Source organism: Furipterus horrens, unplaced genomic scaffold (genome assembly GCF_987537825.1).
Source record: "Furipterus horrens unplaced genomic scaffold, mFurHor1.1.pri manual_scaffold_13, whole genome shotgun sequence".
NCBI lineage: Eukaryota > Metazoa > Chordata > Mammalia > Chiroptera > Furipteridae > Furipterus > Furipterus horrens.
This window is the reverse complement of record NW_028327183.1, coordinates 36,174,226-36,193,644: the sequence shown is the minus strand read 5'-3', so window position 1 is coordinate 36,193,644 and position 19,419 is coordinate 36,174,226. Positions and strand designations below refer to the sequence as shown.

At 41.1% G+C, this 19,419-nt stretch overlaps 1 protein-coding gene and 1 pseudogene across 1 annotated transcript; one reads left to right on the top strand and one right to left on the bottom strand.

The window, feature by feature from the left end:
* Positions 1-1,560: 1,560 nt before the first annotated feature.
* Positions 1,561-2,146, bottom strand: PMIS2 (PMIS2 transmembrane protein). Its single transcript, XM_090259069.1, has 2 exons — positions 1,865-2,146; positions 1,561-1,689 (listed from the first exon to the last, which is right to left on the bottom strand). The coding sequence occupies exons 1-2, from the start codon at positions 2,144-2,146 to the stop codon at positions 1,561-1,563; spliced, it is 411 nt and encodes a 136-aa protein (XP_090115195.1).
* Positions 2,147-15,967: 13,821 nt separating this feature from the next.
* Positions 15,968-17,097, top strand: LOC149994515 (superoxide dismutase [Mn], mitochondrial pseudogene; annotated as a pseudogene).
* Positions 17,098-19,419: the final 2,322 nt, after the last annotated feature.

Here is a 19,419-nt window from a genome sequence, read left to right as displayed (position 1 = left end):
CTCACTCGCCCTGCTCTGTATTTGTACTCCAAGTTCATTCCACGATGGGAGCAAGCAGACAAGGCTGCTAGCTACTCTGCCACCACCTTCCCCCCTCCTATTTTTTTTCATTAAATTTTATGTCCACAACTGAAATAGAGGCCAGCATGCTTGTGGCACACATCACTTCTAATTACATTTCATAGAGCCAAAGACAGTCTCAGGTCATACAGGGGAACCCAAGAAATGTGACTATTGCTCATAGGAAGAAAGAGGGATGACCCATGGTGAAGAGCAGTCTTTTCCACAGGTACTTAATTTCTGCTGATAATTGCCATTCTCCTCAGTTATGGAAACTTAATTCTGCTAAATCTAGGGTTTCCGGTTCTGAATTTGGGGTTGTCTGTAAAGCAAGGGCACCAGAGGAAGCCCTAGGTATTTCTTATCCATGATATCAACACAAGATATCTGTTTTCATTTATCCTCAAAGACTCCTCCTGCTTTATTCCTGATTTCTGTCTGATAGTGACCTTCACCCTGCTTCACCCCACCTCTTCCTTACCAAACTGGAACATATGGGATATTCTGCTTGGCTGTCTGAGGTCATTTCTTCCTGGACCTCAATACCATGCAGCATATTTTCTTTGAGATCTTGGAATCTCTCTAAAATTTGTCTGTGAAGAGGGAATACTGTGCAAATAATTCTGGGGTCTTTGGCACCCACCCCTTCTTAAGATATAGGCTACAGGGGACCTCCTTACAGATATACTGACATCTAATCTCTACTTCCCCTATGAATAGGGGACTACTGACTTTTCACGATTGAGGGAGAAGTGGTCTTCATCAGCTCTTCTGCTAACTATTGTTCATTTCTTGAGGTATTTCCATTTTTTCCTTAGGAGTTTGACTTTGGGTCTCAAAAGCTGGTGGAGGTTTTTGTTTTCCTATCTCTGCTCTGAGACAATAGAATTCCAGCTCAAATTGGGGAAGCACCTGGAGAATAGTGATTCATATATCTAAATATCACCCCACATTGACAATTATGTCCATTTTACAGACAAAGGAACCAGGCTCAAGAAAATTACCTTGTTCAGGATATACAGTTTTTAAATGTTAGAGGTGAGATGTAAACCCACAATCTGCCTGATTTCCATGTCCCTGAACATTGTGATTATCATGACATTTTCTGGTAAACAGGCAGTCCCAGTGATTAAGACACTGACTCAAAAACACACACACATGCATACACATGAAAAGCTGGCACATTCCCTTCAATTTCATTGGTTAAAAAATTTTTTTTTCCTGAAAGAGCAGTCCAGTATCAAGGAGCTAAGAGTATTAAAGGCATGAAAGTGAGGGCCCCCCAGGGTTGGATGAAGATAGGTCTGGAGGCCAAGAGAATGAAGTCGTATGGTGTTCCTGGACTAGTGTGTAGCTTGGATGTTGAGCTCCTTGACTGGTGGATCTCCAGGTTAGCGATGTCTCAGTTATTGGTTTCTTGCATGGTGGCTGATTTGGCTTGCTAGTGTCTTGGTGGTGGGTCCTATTAGGGGATGGACCCATAGACTACTAGGCCTGGCATTAATACAAATAGAGCATAGTATATATGATGGCTAAACCGATGAGTATGGAGAATACAGCCAGCCAACCAGTTCGGCCTGAGTTGATGCAAGCTTCTTCCCAATCGCTGTTCTTGTTAGCCTTCGTGGTCTGTAGGGACAGGAGATTTAGATGTGGGTTTCTGAATTCAGTTTTGTGAGACTATTGGGGAATGGCTGCAGACCTGTTGTCACTGAGGGGAAAGCCTTACCCATGTTCCAGGATGGAAGCAGATGCAGGGGTCAGGTAAAGGACAGGATGGGTCATGATTTAGGCATTATTTTACCTGGTAACTGAAGAACATGGCTAGTAATCCCAGCGGAGGGAAAAGAATTATGGCCAGGATGGTCAGATGAAAGTAATTCGGGGCATAAAATGCTAGCTCTTCAAATGTCTGTATAGGCCCTTGTAGCTTTTCAGCCTCCACAGGTGGGGCGTTTGAGGCGGCCGCGGTGGCTGCGGTGGCTGCGGCGGCTGGGGCGGCAGGGGCGACAGAGGCGGCAGGGGCGACAGAGGCGGCTGGGGCAGCAGGGGCGGCTGGGGCGGCTGGGGCCGGTTTCCGGCCCATGATCTTTTCACTCAAAGACAGGCCCTGAGTGTCCTGAAATCCGAAAGTCAAACCCACTACTAGCCTCCCCGTGTTCTAGCCAGAATCCAAGAGCCAAACGGTCAAAAACCAGTTCTTCACAATGGAGAACAGCACCTCAAGTCCTGATTGGATGCCCCATAAGGGGGCGTGGCCTCATGGTTCTCAGATTCTCCCAGACTTACAGCAGGGAGCCCAGGTTCCATCCTCCAATCGGACATTGCCTCCGCACACCCTACTAAGGAATGGTTGAAAACCATAAGGTTGGATCCTGGTTCCTTCTCCTTTGCCCGCAAGTAGGGATGGAAGGCCCTATCAGGGAGGGCTCCCAGGAGCAGCAGGAGAGGAAGTAGACAATCCCAGTAAGAAAACTAGATTTACAGAGGGAAGGAAAATGAGTTATGTCAGTAGATTATACAGTTTTAAATTAAAAAAGGAATTCTTTAGACTATACTGCCAGAAAGAACATCTGTTACAGTAGTCCCAATTTTCCTTTGTTGCTCTCTCCTGTCCCAATGGCCCCTTCTTCCACAGTCAGTCCCTGCCCTGTTGTCCATGTTCATGGGTCATTTATACTAGTTCCTTGATTAGCCCCTTCCCCTTCTTTTCTCTCTTCTCCCCCTCCTCCTTATGTTCACTGTCAGTCTGTTCCTTGTTTACATGCCTCTGGTTCTATTTTGCTTGTTTGTTTTTTTTGTTAGGTTCCTATATAGGTGAGAACATATAGTATTTGTCTTTCACCATCTGGCTTATTTCACTAAGCATAAAACTCTCCAGTTCCATCCATGCTGTTACAAAAGGCAGGAGTTCCTTCTTTCTTTATGCTGCATAGTATTCCATTGTGAAAGTGTACCAGTATTTTTAATCCATTCATCCGCTGATGGGCACTTAGGTTGTTTCTAGCACTTGGCTATTGTAAATAGCACTGCTATGAACATAGTGGTGCAGAGGTTCTTTTGAATTGGTGTTTCAGGGTTCTTTGGGTATAATCCCAGCAGTGGAATTGCTGGATCAGAAGGCAGTCCTATTTTTAGTTTTTTGAGGAAATTCCATACTGTTTTCCACAGTGGCTGTACCAGTCTGAATTCCCATCAACAGTGCATTAGGGTTCCCTTTTCTCCACATCCTCGCCAGCACTTGTTGTTTGTTGATTTGTTAATGATGGCCATTCTGACCAGAGTAAGGTGGTATCTCGTTGTGGTTTTAATTTGCATTTCTCTGTTGGCTAGTGATGTTGAGCATCTTTTCTTATGTCTGTGTGCCCTTTGTATGTCCTGCTTGGAGAAGTGTCTGTTCAACTCTTTTGCCCATTTTAAAATTAGATTGTCTGTCCTCCTGGTGTTGAGTTGTATAAGTTTTTAAATATATTTTGGAGATCAATCCCTTGTCTCAAGTATCAGTGGCAAATATGTTTTCCCATACAATCGATTCCCTTTTCATCTTGCTGATGTTTTCTTTTGCTGAGCAGACACTCTTTAGTTTGATGTAGTTCCATTTGTTTATTCTTTCCCTTATTTATTATGCCTTAGGAGATATATTGGCAAAAAATATTACTGCGTGGTATATCTGAAATTTTCCTGCCTATGTTTTCCTCTATGACTTTTATGGTGTCATGGCTTACATTTAAGTCCTTTATCCATTTTGAGTTTATTCTCGTGTATGGTGTAAGTTGATGGTCTAGTTTCATTTTTTTTGCATGTCCCTCTCCAGCTCTCCCAGCACCATTTTCTGAAGAGGCTCTTCTCACTCCATTTTATGTTCCTTTCCCCTTTGTCACCTATTAGTTGACCATGTGGACCTGGGTTTATTTCTGGCCTCTCTATTCTGTTCAATTGATCTGTTTGTCTGTTCTTATGCCAGTACCAGGCCATTTTGATTACAGTGGTCTTGTAATATAGTTTGATATCATGTATTGTGATCCCGCCTACTTTGTTCTTCTTTCTCAAGACTGCTGAGGCTATTTAGGATTGTTTTTGGTTCCATATAAATTTTTAAAATATTTGTTCTAGGTCTGTGAAATATGTCATTGGTATTTTAATAGGGATTGTGTTGAATCTAAAAATTTCTTTGGGTAGTATAGTCTTTTAATTATGTTAATTCTTCCCACCCATGAGCATGGTATATGCTTCCATTTATTTGTATCTTCCTTAATTTCTTTCTTCAGTGTTCTGTAGTTTTCTAAGTATAGGTCTTTTATATTCTTGGTTAAGATTATTCCTAAGTACTTTACTTTTCTTGTTGCTATTGTAATGGGATTTTTTTCCAGTTTCTGTTTCTGATATTTTATTGTTGGTGTACAGAAATGCCTTTGATTTCTGAATATTGATTTTGTACCATGCTATTTTGCCAAATTCACTTATTAGGTCGAGTAGTTTTTTGGTAGATTTTATAGGGTTTTCTGTGTATACCATCATGTCATCTGTAAATAATGACAGTTTTACTTTCTCCTTTCCAATTTAGATGCCTTTTATTTATTTTTCTAGTCTGATTGCTGTGACTAGAACTTCCACAAGTATGTTGAATAGAGGTGGAGCGAGCGGACATCCTTGTCCTGTTCCTGATTTTAGGGGGATAGCTTTCAGTTTTTGCCCATCGAGTATAATGTTGGCTGCAGGTTTCTCATAATATGGCCTTTGTTATATTGAGGTATGCCCCCTCTATTCCCACTTTTCTGAGTGTTCTCATCATAAATGGGTGTTGTACTTTATTAAATGCTTTTTCAGCCTCTATTGATATGATTATGTGATTTTTGTCTTTCATTTTGTTTATGTGGTGTATTACATTTATTGATTTGCAGACATTAAAGCATCCTTGCATCCCTGTGATAAGACCCGCTTGATCATGGTATATGATCTTTTTAATGTGTTGCTGGACGCAGTTTGTCAGTATTTTGTTGAGGATTTTAGCATCTACGTTCATCAGGAATATTGGCCTGTAGTTTTCCTTCTTTGTTGTGTCTTGACCTGGTTTTGGAATTAGGGTAATACTGGCTTCATAGAAAGAGTTTGGGAGTCTTCTCTCTTCTTGGAATTTTTTAATAGTTTGAGGAGGATAGGAGTTAGTTCTTTCCTAAATGTTTGGTAAAATTCTCCTGTGAAGCCATCTGGTCTGGAGTTTTGTGTCCAGGAGTTTTTTGATTACTGCTTCAATTTCACTAGTTGTTATTGGTATAGTCAGGCTTTCTGTTTCTTCTTGATTCAGTTTTGGAAGATTATATATTTCCAGAAATTTGTCCATTTCCCCCATGTTGTCAATTTTTTTTTGGTCATATAGTTGTTTGTAGTAATTTCTTATAATCCTTTGTATTTCTGTGGTATTGGTTATGATTTCTTCTCTTTTGTTTCTGATTTTATTTATTTGGGTCCTCTTTCTCTCTCTCTCTCTTTTTTGTTTTTGGATGAGCCTGGTTAAAGGCTTGTCAATTTTTTTTTTTCAGATTTAATGTGTTTTATTGATTAAAATATTACATTTGTGCCAATTTCCCTTCCCTCTGCTCCCCTCCTCCCGGTGGCCCCCCTCCCTCCAGTTGTCCCCCCCTTTTAGATTATGTCCATTAGTTGTGCATACAGTTCCTCCCAACCTCTCTCCGTCTATTCCATTCCCTCCTACCTTGATCCCCAATTCCTATATCATCTCCCTCCCTTTCCCCATTCCCCCTCCCTGTTGACCTCCCCCCAATATGCTTCCCGTACCCACAGTTCCTTTTCCACTCTCGTTGCCTGTTTAGTTTGCCTTTGTTTCATCTCCCTAGCTTCTGTTTTTTTAAACCAGTCCCTTTAACATCTCATATAACAGTGGTTTGGATCTAATGAACTCTTTCAGTTTTATTTTGTCCTGGAAACACTTTCTCTGTCCTTCTATTCTGAATGACAATTTCGCTGGATAGAGTATTCGTGGTTGTAGGTTTTGGATTTTCATTACTTTGAATATTTCTTGCCAGTCTCTTCTTGCCTGTAGGGTTTCCCTTGAGAAGTCAGCTGATAGTCTAATTGGGACCCCTTTGTACATAATTCTTTTCTTCTCTCTTGCTGCTTTTAAGATTCTCTCTTTATCTTTAATTTTTGACATTTTGATTATAATGTGTCTTGGAGTGGTTCTCCCTGGGTCCAGTCTCTTGGGAACTCTCCTTGCTTCCTGGACCTGCAAGTCTATTCCCTTCCCCAAGTCTGGGAAGTTCTCCTTTATTATATTTTCACTCAATTTTTCAAGTTCTAGTTCATCTTCCTCATTCTCTGGCAAACCAATGATTCTTATGTTGGGCCTTTTATAGCTGTCCCAGAGGTTTCTGATCCTCTCATTGTTGCTTCCCATTTCCTCTCGCTGCATTGGTTGACTGCTTGTTCCTTCTCCATATTCCAGTTTGTTGAAATGAACTCTGGATTTATTTTTCTCACCATCTATCTCGTATGCGGTTTTGTTCCTTTCGTTATGAAAGTTTTTTGCTTCTTTCTTATCTTTTTCCTGCTCTTTTGTGAATTCTGTAAGCCACCTGATAACAATGGCCCAGAACTGAGCCTCTGACAGGTTTCTTATCTGTTCATCTGTCAGGTTCTCTATCTGCTGCCTGGTGAGTTGTGTCACCGGGATTTCTATAGTTGTCTGCCTCATTTTGACAGATGCGTTTTGTTTTCTTGGGCCGGCTGTCCGGGGCAGTGCCTGTGTACGCGTCACAAATCAGCGACCGGCGCCTGCCTGTCCGCGACCTATTTCGCAGCCCTGTGGTGCTTTCTTTGGGAGCGGGGGTCCAAGATGGATTCACACAGTTATTCAGCTAGGAGACCGGGATCCGTCCTCCCGCCCCCCTGGGCCTCACTGTTCAAGGCGATGCGGCGGCCGCTCTCCCCAGCGCCGGAGTCGCGCACCGCCAGGGGCTTGACTGCAGCCGGGATTCCTCGCCGCCCAGCCGCTGTCCAGGTGCGACAGCAAACAGCACTGCCCTCTTTAACTCTTACCTGCCCAAATGGCACCGCTGGTTTATAACTTCATATGTTGGACTTCCGTGTAGTTTTATTTTCTGGAATTTCTAGTTATCCTTTGTTTTGAAGTAGTTGTATTCCTCTCTAGTTGTAGAGGGAGACCTAGCGTGTCCGTCTAAGCCTCCATCTTGGCCGGAAGTCCAAGGCTTGTCAATTTTGAAAATCTTTTCAAAGGACCAGCTCCTGGTTTTATTGATCTTTTGAATTATTTGTTTAGTTTCTATGTCATTTAATTCTGCTCTGATCTTGGTGATTTTCTTCCTTCTACTCATTCTGAGCTTTGTTTGTTGTTGTTCCTCTAGTTCTTGTAGCTGTAGAGTTAGGTCGTTTATTTTAGATCCTTCTATCCTCTTTAGGTAGGCCTGTATTGCTATGAACTTGCCTTTCAGGACTGCCTTTGCTGTGTCCCATAGGTTTTGAGATGTTGTGTGTTCATTATCATTTGTTTCAAGAAACTTTTTTTGTTTCTTCCTTGAACTCACTGTTAATCCATTCATTACTTAATAGCATGTTATTCAGTCTCAATGAATTTAAATTATTTTGAGTTTTTTTTCTTGAGGTTCATTTCTCGTTTCAAGGCATTGTGGTCTGAGAAGATGCTTGATGTAATTTCAATTTTCTTGAAATTTTTCAGGCTTGTTTTGTGTCCTACCATGTGGTCTGTCTTTGAAAATGTTTGATGTGCATTTGAAAAGAATGTGTATTTTCACTTCTTTGGGGCGAAATATTCTGTATATATCAATTGAGTCCATTTGATCTAGAGTGTTGTTCAATGCCTCAATATCCTTGATGTACCTTTGCTTGGAAGATCTGTCATTGTTGACAATGGGGTGTTAAAATCCTCTGCTATGAGTATATCAACAGTTTTGCTGTTAATATCCTCTTGAAGTTCTCCAAGATTTTCCTTATAATATTTGAGTGTTCCTGTGTTGGGTGCATATATGTTTACAAGGGTTATATCTTTTTGATGGATTGTTCCCTTATGTATTATGAAATGTCCTTTGTCTCTTTTTATAGCCTTTGTTGTGAAATCTATTTTATCTGATATACGTATTGTAACCCCAGCTTTGTTTTTATGTCTGTTTTCTTGAAATACTTTTTTTCCCATCCCTTCACTTTCAGTCTGTGTAGATCTTTTGTTCTGAGGTGGGTCTCTTGTAGACAGTATATATGTGGGTCATGTTTTCATATCTATTCAGCTACCCTATGCCTTTTTATTGGAGCATTTAATCCATTTACATTTAAGATTATTATTGTTAGGTACTTATTCATTCTTATTTTCCCCCTTTGTAGCTGTGTTTCTCTCTGTCTCTCTGTTTGTTCATCATCTTAAAGCAGACCCTTTAGCATCTCTTGCAATGCTGGTTTGGTTGAGGTGTATTCTTTTAGACTTCTTTTGTCTGGGGAACTCCTTATGTCACCTTCCATTTTGAATGAGAGTCTTGCTGGGTAGAGTAGTCTTGGATGTAGGCCTTTGTTTTTCATTGCTTGAAATAGTTTTTGCCTTTCCCTTCTAACCTGTAGTGTGTCTGTTGAGAAATATGCTAATAGCCATATTGGAGCTCCCTCGTATGCTTTTAGCTGTTTCTTGCTGCCTTTAGGATTCTCTCTTTGTCTTTGAATGTTGTCATTTTAATTATGATATGTCTTGGAGCGGGCCTCTTCAGGTTTATCTTCATTAGGACTCCCTCTGTTTCCTGGACTTGTGTGACATTTTCTCTCCTCAAGTCAGGGAAGTTTCTGTCATTATTTTTTCAAACAGGTTTTCTATCCCTTGCTCCTCTTCTCCTTCCTCCTTTTGGTTCTCTATGATATGTATGAAATTACGTTTCATGTTGTTCTGCAGGCCTCTCAAAACTTCTTCATTCTTTTCAGTCTTTTTTCATTTTTTTGCACTGTCTTGGATTTTTTTTTCTTCGTTGTCCTTCAGCTCACCAATCAGATCCTCTGCTTCATCTAGCCTATATTGTGTTCTTCAATTCAGAAATTGTATTTTTATTTCCTCCTGGCTCTTATTGATAGTTTCTATGTCCTTTTAAATGCTAGTGTAGTTCTCCATAAGTTTCTCGTAGCTTCCCTGGAGTTCTTCATAGTTTCCCTGGAGTTCTTTCTAGTTTTCTTTGAGATTGCTGAGCTCATTGAGCTTCCTTATAACCATTATTTTGAATTCCATGTCTGATAGTTTGCTTGCCTCTATTTCACTTATCATTTTTTCTGGGGATTCCTCGTTTCCTTTCAATGGGGGGTTGTTTCTTTGTTTCCCAATTTTAGGTGACTCTTGTTTGTTTCTGCTTTGATTGATCTTTGACGTCCTGTCTTTGTGGTGTGATCTTCTCTGATAGGAGACCAGTGGGATTCAGTGATGCTCTTGGGATGCACTTTATGATGTTTATTTGGGCTGTCTGGTTGTACTTGGGTTTTGGTTATTGTTGTGTTGTTCTTTGGTGGATCCTTCCCTCTCGCTAGCTGACTGAGTCACTCTGCCAACCACGCCTTGTGTATTGTTGTAGAGGCACACTTTCTTTTCTTTCTGGTTCCACCACTGGTGATGTCAGATCATGTCCTAGTCCCAGCTTAGGCAACCTGTTCAAGACTACCAGAGATCAACTGTCCTTGTCTGTCTCCTTTAGGTGTTAATCTTTTCAATCTGTGATCAACTGTCGGGTTTAAGCACCACCAGGCCGGGCAGATTAATTCCTGTGGGAGTGGCTATTGCTTCCCCTCAGGCTGACCTCACTTGGAGAGGAGTGTTCTGCCTGCAGTATGGGGGATGAGTCAGCACTGGGAACCCATTGGTGCTCCTTCAGTTCTCTTCTCAAAGATACTTCCACAAACTCTCCTTAACTGTCTCTAGTACACTCTGCCCTTCCTCCACTGGAGGCCAGGATAAGTCAGTGCCAATGTATTTTCATGTGTGGTCCTTTTAAGAGTCTCTCTGTGTCTCCAACCATCTCTCTCAGGCTGGAAAAAAACCCTGCTTTTTGCTTTTCATAACTGGATACTGTTTTACTCATGGCTCTGTTGCTGTAGGCTGGGAAGCCCAGCTGGGGGTTAGACCCTACCCTTCTCAGGGGGAACCCCTGGCTGCTGAGATGTTTCTCAGCTGTAACCTGTGGGAGCCCAGCCAGCTCTCTCACATCTCCTCCGCACTCCCTACTAGTTATGTTGTGATGAAGCAACTGCTTCTTTCTGTTCATGGTTATAAGGCTTTTTTCCAGATAATGTGCAGTTGGTTATTCTGGATGATTTCTGCATAATTACGTAGTAATTCCAGATTGGTCGTGGAAGGAAGTTAGTGTAGCTTCCACTTACTCCTCTGCCATTTGGATCTGGAAGGTCTTTCTTAAAGTACAATGTTGTCTAATAAATATGGGTGGAATGATGCAAATGGGTTCCACATGGTGGTAGGAAGAATTCTAATATAGCCCCAAGAATTCTTTTTAATTGTAATTTTTGATTATGCTATTACAGTTGTCCCAATTTTCCTCCCTTGCACCCCTCCAACCAGACCCCCCCATCCCGCAGACAAAGCCCCACACCTGTTGTCCATTCCTGATCTTGCACTCCTCATCTATTGCCAGGGATGTTCCATCCTCATTTCTCTCCTCCCTTAGAAACGCTCCTGTCAGTTTGTCCTCATTTCCACAGGCAGGGGAAGCCAACTTTCTTGGGAATCAGAAGAAAGCACAGATAAATTCTTGACTGGCTTCAACATCTCAAGCATCCTGGTGGGCTCCACTATGATAATTTGCTCCACTGTAATCAGTCTTGAAGACAGGAAATATGAGATCATCTTGAAAGCTCACCTTTCTCAGAAAGTCATGCACTGCACTTCCTGGGTCCTCCTGGAACCTTTAAACTTGGACACCAGTAACCTACCTCCATTAGCATTTTAAGAGCAATAAAGTTTATGAGGGGAGTTCTGCTTTCTGTTCATCTTCTGTATGTGTGTGTATGTGCACAGGTGTTCACATGACCCTATGTGTTCACTTCACTAAGTATCATGGGCCTTATTTTCATATTTAATAAACATTTATTGTTGTTGTGTATAGGTTTATTAGGATTTCAAATGTACTTATTTATGACCTAGATGAAATTGTTTTGGTCCACATTTTACGATAGAGCTGCTTTGGTATAAGTATCAAGTAGATTGTGTCAATATGTCATTATCTTATATTGCTTTGACATAAGAAAATAGTAAGTCATGTCAGAATTTCATCATTCTACATCTGTTGCCATTGATAAGCAGTCAACAGCCTGGCTACTGAAGGACTGTAAGTACTGTGAGTTTGTGAGACTTTTTCAGAGTTTTGGTTTGGGCAAGGCAACTCTTCACTAACCTATAAACTTACAAGACCTTTGTGGCATTTGCTCATGTCTTTCTTTTTACTTAGTATTTAAAAAATTTTATAAGTTACAGTTTACATTCAATATTATTTTGTATTAGTTTCAAGTGTACAGTCATATACTTTCAAAGTATCACTCCCCCCCCCCCAAATTCCAGTACCTACCTGGTATCATACATAATGATTATAATATTATTGATTATACAGTATTCCCTCACTTATTGTGGGTATTACATTCTAGACACCCCCGCGAAGTAGGAACCTTACATTTATTCTACACTCTTAAACCTATGTAACTTTAACAACATATGTATACAGTACCGCAAAATCCTGCGATATAGCAAAAAATACATGATAAATAATTAAATATAATATTTTAAAAAATCCCATGATATAGTGAGGACATAATAAGTGAATTACGATATAGAGAGGGACTACTGTATTTCTCATGCTGTACTTTACATCTCCATGATTGTTTTGTAACTACCAGTTTGTACTTCTTAATCCTTTCAGCTTTTTTACCCAGATGCCCAACTTACTTTCCCTCTGGCAACTATTAGTCTGTTCTCTATATCTATAAGTCTGTTTCAGTTTTCTTTGTTCATTTATTTTTTTCATTAGATTCCACATATAAGAGAAGTCATATGGTATTTGTCTTTCTCTAACTGATATTTTTTAAAAATGATATTTTATTTTAAAATTATTATTGCCTTACAATATTATATTAGTTTCAGGTGTACATACAGTGATTAGACATCATATAATTTACTTAGTGATCATCCCTATAAATCCCATACTCACTTGACACCATACAGAGTTATTAAACTATTATTGACTATATTCCCTATGCTGTACTTTATAGCCCCATGACTATTCTATAAGTACCAACTTGTACTTCTCAATCCCTTCAACCTTTTCACCCATACCCTAAATGCACTCCCATCTGGCAACTGTCAAAATGCTCTCTGTATCTATGAGTCTATTTCTGTTCTGCTTGCTACTTTATTTGTTTTTGAATGGAATCGTTAATAGATATGTATTTGTTGCCATTTTATTGTTTATATTTTTACCTTTTTTCTTCTTTTTAAAGAAGACCGTTTAACATTTCATGTAATACTGGCTTGGTGGTGATAAACCCCTTCAACTTTTAGCTTTGCTGAGTATGTAATCTTGGTTGTAGGTTCTTGCTTTTCATCATATTGAATATTTCTTGCCACTTCCTTCTGGCCTGGAGGGTTTCTGTTAAGAAATCAGCTGACAGTCTTACAGGAGCTCCTCTGTAAGTAACTAACTGCTTTTCTCTTGCTGCTTTTAAGATTTTCTCTTTGGCTTTAACCTTTGGCATTTTAATTATTATGTGTCCTGGTGTTGGACTCTTTGGGTTCATCTTGCTAGGGAATTACCTATTATTTTTTTCAAATAAGTTTTCAATTTCTTGCTCTCTCTCTACTCCTTTTGGCACCCACATTATGACAATGTTGGTATGCTTGAAGTTGTCCCAAGTGCTCCTCACACTATCCCCATTTTTTTTAAGTTCTTTTTTTCTTTCCTTGTCACGATTGGGTGTTTTTTGCTTTCTTGTATTCCAAATCACTATTTTGATTCTCAGCTTCATTTACTCTACTGTTGATTCCTTATAGATTATTATTCATTTCAATTAGTGTATCCTTCATTTCTGACTGGTTCTTCTTTAGGGTTTCCATGTCTTTTTTGATGGTGTTGAAGTTCTCTCTAAGTTCACTTACTCTTCCTTTAAGTTCATTGAACAACTTCATAACCAGTGTTTTGAACTACTCTGCATCTAGTAGGTTGCTTCTCTTCATATTTAGTTCTTTTACAGTTTTTTTCTGTTCTTTCATTTGGGCCATGTTTCTTTGTTTCCTCATTTTGGCAGATTCCCTATATATATGTTTATATGTATTAGGCAGAGTTGCTATGTTTCCTGGGCTTGGTAGAGTGGCCTAATGTAGCTGGTGTTCTGTAGGGTCCAGTGACACAGTCTCCCCATTCACCTGAGTTGGGCACTTCAGGTGCACCCCCCAGTGTGGGGCTGTGTACACCCCCTGTTGTTGTTGAGCCTTGATTGCTGTTGGCATGTAAATGGGAAAGATTTACCCCTAGGTCGATTTGTTGGAGGAAATCAGGCCTCTGAGGAAGGACATGTTCCCATGCCTTTCGGTCCAGGTGTCCTGTGACTCAGATAGGCAAGCTGGCCTTGCTGATGCCTGCAGATGCAAGCTGTCTCAGGCCACTGAGCTGTGGTATCCTGAGAGCAAAGATACCTTGCTGAGTACTCCATCTCCTTGTCTTATAGATAATGTCTTGCTTGAAACCAGACCTAAGGATTTATAGCTTTGCCCTTAGTTTCAAGAAGTTAAAGCCTCACCATATGTTATCCTGTTTAACTTTTATAGATAATCATTGTGTTCTGTAAATTTTTAAAATTCTTTACCTTGAGCCTGTTCTCATTGATCTATTTTTAGTATCATGTTAAATTCAATAAAAGGATGGACTTCTCTGCTCTTGGCTGACTTGCCTGAGCGTGCAGCAGCCCCCCATTCATCCAAGAATTCTGTCTGCTGGAATTACCTCAGCGTCTCCGAACACATACAACACTACATCTGGCGCCCGACCACAGGGACCTGAAGGTAAGAACTAGGAACAGATAGAACCGAGAAGGATTGGTTGCGTAGAGTATGCAGACCTCTCAGCAATACAAACCGGGGTAATGGGGAATTCGCAGTCCGTAGAGGAAGAATATGCGATCCTCATACACTCCCTTTAAAAGGGGTCTCAAAGTAAAAGAAAGTGCTCTTGTTGATTTACTTGCACAGGTTAAGAAACATTGTTATTGGTTTATTCCTGAAAAGAAAAAATCAATTTAGTTTAAAGGTATGGAAACAGGTTGGCAAGGCGCTCCGCCATGCGCATCAATCTGGATCTTCTATCCATCATGAAACTTGGTCTGCCTATAATTTAGTGACTATAGCTTTACAACCTTTTCAGACCAATTCAGAATCTGAGCCATCAGCACTTGAGCAGGAAAAACGGCCTCCCTCTCGCATTTATGATGTGCCGGCTATTGAACCCACTGACGGGAATAATGCTGCCGCGGCTGCTCCTAATACTACTGAGGCTCAGGCCCCCATACAGGAGGATATTGTCCTCTCCTCAGAGGATTCTTATACTAACTCTGTCTCTTCCATAGACCCTCAAACCAAAAGTGAAACTACTCATCTTTATCCCTCTCTTCTTGCGCAACCACCTCCTGATTCAATACAGGAAATATCATCTTATTAAAAATTTTGCTTTCCAGGGTTAATAATCTTGAGTTGTCACGGCGTCCTGATATGCTTGTACCGACAGGTCTTGCAGCGCTACTTTCGTGATATGTCCACCCTCGTCATTCCGCTAATCCTCCCCCCACCTATGCTCCGCCGCCGCAACTGGCACCTCATCTTGTTTCCCTTTCTCTAGAAGGAAAGGACCCGACTCAATGTGCTGACCCTAACCTCTTCTTAAGTCCCTCTTTGTCTGCCACTCATGACTATACTTTGGCTCTTTTACAGGTTGAGGACCCACTTCCTAATGACGAATCCCCTTCTAATTTTTTATTTCCTATTCTTCATGAGCCGTGTCCACCCCGGGACGGTGGCAATCAACAGCGTTTGCAACTTCGATATCATGTGTAGAGTTTCAATTTCTTAAATTGTTAAAGTCATCTGTTACTGCATACGGTCCTAACTCACCTTATGTTTATGGGTTGCTCACCTCTTTTGCCGAAGATAATTTGCTAATACCTATTGATTGGGATACTATTGCCCGCTCTTCTCTAGAACCCGCTCAATATTTACAATTTAAGTCTTGTTGGCGTGAAGAGGCAGAACGCGTTGCTCATAAGAACGTGCATCTCAATCCACCTGGTGCAACCTTTGAGCAGCTTTTAGGCTCCGGCACTTTTACAACCGTTGATGCACAGATCCAGTATACCAACATTATTATTGCCCAGGTTAAGGATATTTGCCTCCATGCCTGGCAAAAATTACAAAAGCCTGGAGAAATTACTAAATCTTTTGTTAAAATCCTTCAAGGAGCTGCCAAGCCCTATACTAGTTTCATTGCTAAATTACAGGAGGCTCTCTGTAAGGCTATTCATGGGGAGGATACTCAGAATCTTCTCCTTTTAACCCTTACTTATGAAAATGCCAATGATGAATGCAAAAAGGCGATTCTTCCTACTAAACAGAAAGGGGGATCCATTAATGAATATATCCAGGCTTGTAGGGAAATTGGCTCAACTACCTACAGTATGAATTTGTTGGCTGCCGCCATTCAAAGAGGTTTAAAAAATAACAAACTTAAATGTTATAACTGCGGCAAAATAGGTCACATAAAAAAAGATTGCCGGAGCAGGGGGCGGAGCCTGCAGCCGGCAGCGGTGTCCTTGTGGCGCAGCCCGGGTCGCCGGTTCACTCCGAGCGGTCAGCGCGGCGCGGTGGCTCGAACTCGGAGTACCCTGAGGTCGGCGTCACCATGTTGTCCCGGGCGGCGTGCAGCGCGAGCCGGAAGCTGGTGCCCGCGCTGGGGGCTCTGGGCTCCAGGCAGAAGCACAACCTCCCGGACCTGCCATACGACTACGGCGCGCTGGAGCCGCACATCAGCGCGCAGATCATGCAGCTGCACCACAGCAAGCACCACGCGGCCTATGTGAACAACCTGAACGTCACCAAGGACAAGTACCAGGAGGCGCTGCAGAAGGGTGACGTTACAACGCAGATAGCTCTTCAGCCTGCGCTGAAGTTCAACGGCGGAGGCCATCTCAACCACAGCATTTTCTGGACAAACCTGAGCCCCAATGGTGGTGGAGAGCCCAAAGGGGAGTTAATGGAAGCCATCAAACGTGACTTTGGTTCCTTCGCCAAATTTAAGGAGAAGCTGACCGCTGTTTCTGCTGGCGTTCAAGGCTCCGGTTGAGGCTGGCTTGGTTTCAATAAGGAACAAGGACGCTTACAGATCGCTGCTTGTCCTAACCAGTATCCCCTGCAAGGAACAACAGGCCTTACTCCACTGCTGGGGATCGATGTGTGGGAGCATGCTTATTACCTTCAGTACAAAAATGTCAGACCCGATTATCTGAAAGCTATTTGGAATGTAGTCAACTGGGAGAACGTCACTGAGAGATACATGGCTTGCAGAAAGTGAAACGTCCGCCTTACACCGAGTACATAAAGCTCTTCCCGGCTCTTCTGTATGTGTGCACCGTACCTCACTACACCTGAGCTGCTCTGTTGTAGCGTTTCTGAATGTAGCTTCCGCCAGTATTGGATGACTACAATTTAGTGCAATGAATAATTTCTCATTTTAAAATTTTGTTACTGGGCATCTGTTCGAAAATACTGCTTTGTATGATTTCGTCTTTTGATTGAACCCTTTCTTCAGAGAGGTAAAAATACCAGGAGGTTGTAAATGCCACCATAAAGCCGTCAAAACGGTCACCTCCCTATACTGTTGGGGACTCCTGGGAAGCCTTTCCGATTCTGTTCTACTCCACTTATAGAAAATCTAGTCTTTTAACCCAGTTTAACAATAAAATACTAAATTTTTTTCCCAAGGCCAGTTTTTAGCTTTCTATTGTAAATTGCTTGTTTTGTAAGTAATCCTGTGTCTAGGTGTCCTTCTGGTAGCCATCACCCAGTGGTTTTTAATTATTTACAGCCACGTGTTGCACAGCGTTCACACCACTTTGTCATTAAAGAAATGATTGCTAAAAAAAAAAGATTGCCAAAAAGGCACAGAAAGAGACAAAAAGCCTCCCTTCTCTACTCCAGGTATATGTCGAAGGTGTCAGAAAGGAAGGCATTGGACTAATGATTTATATCTATGAAAGACAAGCAAGGCAATCCCCTCCCTCTGTTAAACAACACGGGGTTGGGAAACTTATTATTGGGCCCAGCTCGGGGCCCAGTACCAAACAATACAAGCCTAATTACTCAGTTCCCTGTCAGTTCAGGGCAGACCCACCAGCAAATGAACCAAAATCTAAATCCAAATTATTACTGTCAGAGTTATATCATGCCACCGGTTTGAGTGTGGCTTTAGATATACCGGCCCCCGCTGTGTTTTCTTTGTCTCCTGACAAAGGGGTCCAGAGAAATCCTACCGGTGTTTATGGCCCTCTGCCGGCTTGCAGTGTTGGTTTACTAATAGGAAGAAGCAGTCTTACTAGTAAAGGAGTTATAGTTCATTTAGGAGTAATTGATGCTGATTTTACAGGAGAAACTGAGGTAATGATGACATCAAAAAAGCCTTTTTTTTTTGAACAAGGACAATGCATTGCTCAATTATCGATTCTTCCATACATCCCTGGAAAGTCAGTGCCTGCTAAGCACACTGGGGGATTTGGAAGTACTGACAAACAGGTTTTTTGGCATACTCTGATTAACGATCAGAGGCCGCAAATAACTGTACAATTCAAGGACGGAACCTCGATTACTGGATTAGCAGATACTGGATGTATCTATTATATCTTCAGAACATTGGCCTAAGCATTGGGATACCACCGTTAGTAAGGCTACTTTTGTAGGCCTGGGCACCCTTGATAAAATACACCAAAGTACTAAGTCTTATCCTTGCTTTGGGTCTGAAGGACAAACTGTGGTTTTACAGCCTTATATGGCCCCTATATCTGTTACCCTATGGGGAAGAGATTTATTACAACAATGGGGTGCCACGTTATCAATACCTACAAATTTCTTCTGTATTCAAGGATATTATGTTTAATATGGGATATAATCCAGTGCTTTTGCAGCCTAAACTACCAGAATTTGATACCAGGACAGGACAGGATCGTCAAGGTCTGGGTCATTCCTCCTCTGATGCAAATTTATTATAAAGGCCACTGTTGAGCGCTTCGCCCTTCCTTTGAAATGGTTAACAAATAAAACGGTATGGGTAGAACAGTGGCCTTTAACAAGTGTTAAGTTAGAAGCGCTTCATCAATTAATACAGGAACAAATAAATCAGGGACACATTGAACCAAGTATGTCCCCAAGGAATTCTCCTGTTTTTGTACTTAAGAAAAAATCTGGAAAATGGAGAATGTTAACTGATTTGAGAAAAATTAATGAAATAATTCAGCCTATGGGACCTTTACAGCCAGGGTTACCTAATCCTGCATTAATTCCAAAAGATTGGCATATTATTATAATTGATTTGAAGGATCATTTCTTTACTATTCCTTTACAACCAGAGGATTGTGAAAAGGTTGCTTTCACTGTACCTTCTCTTAATAATCAAAAACCTAGTCAGAGATATCAGTGGAAGGTACTTCCTCAGGGCATGCTTAATAGTCCTACTATGTGTCAATATTTTGTCAATCAACCATTAGAAGAAGTCCGAGGTCAATTTCCAGAGGGAATGTGCCTACATTATATGGACGATATCTTATTAGCACATCCCTCGGAAGCAACGTTATTACAGATGTCTCAATTGACTTTTGATTTATGCGCTAAATATGGCCTCCAGGTTGCTCTGGAAAAAATACAAAAGGAGGAACCTTGGAATTATTTAGGATATCAAGTAACTAATAGCCATATTATACCTCAGAAGGTTAAAATTTGTAAGGATTCTCTTCAAACATTAAATGATTTTCAGAAATTATTAGGAGATATTAATTGGCTCCAACCTTCCTTAGGAATTTCTACGTATGCCCTCAAAAATCTTTTTCACACCCTTGAAGGTGATTCTGATTTAAATAGCCCCAGATCATTAACCAAAGAGGCTGAAAAGGAGCTTGAATTAATTGAACAATATTTTCAAAATAGTCAATTGGATCGTATTCAACAATTAATTAATTTGAAACTTATTGTTATTCATAGCGTTCATTCTCCTACCGGGCTATTATGTCAAGAAGAAAATATTATTGAATGGCTAT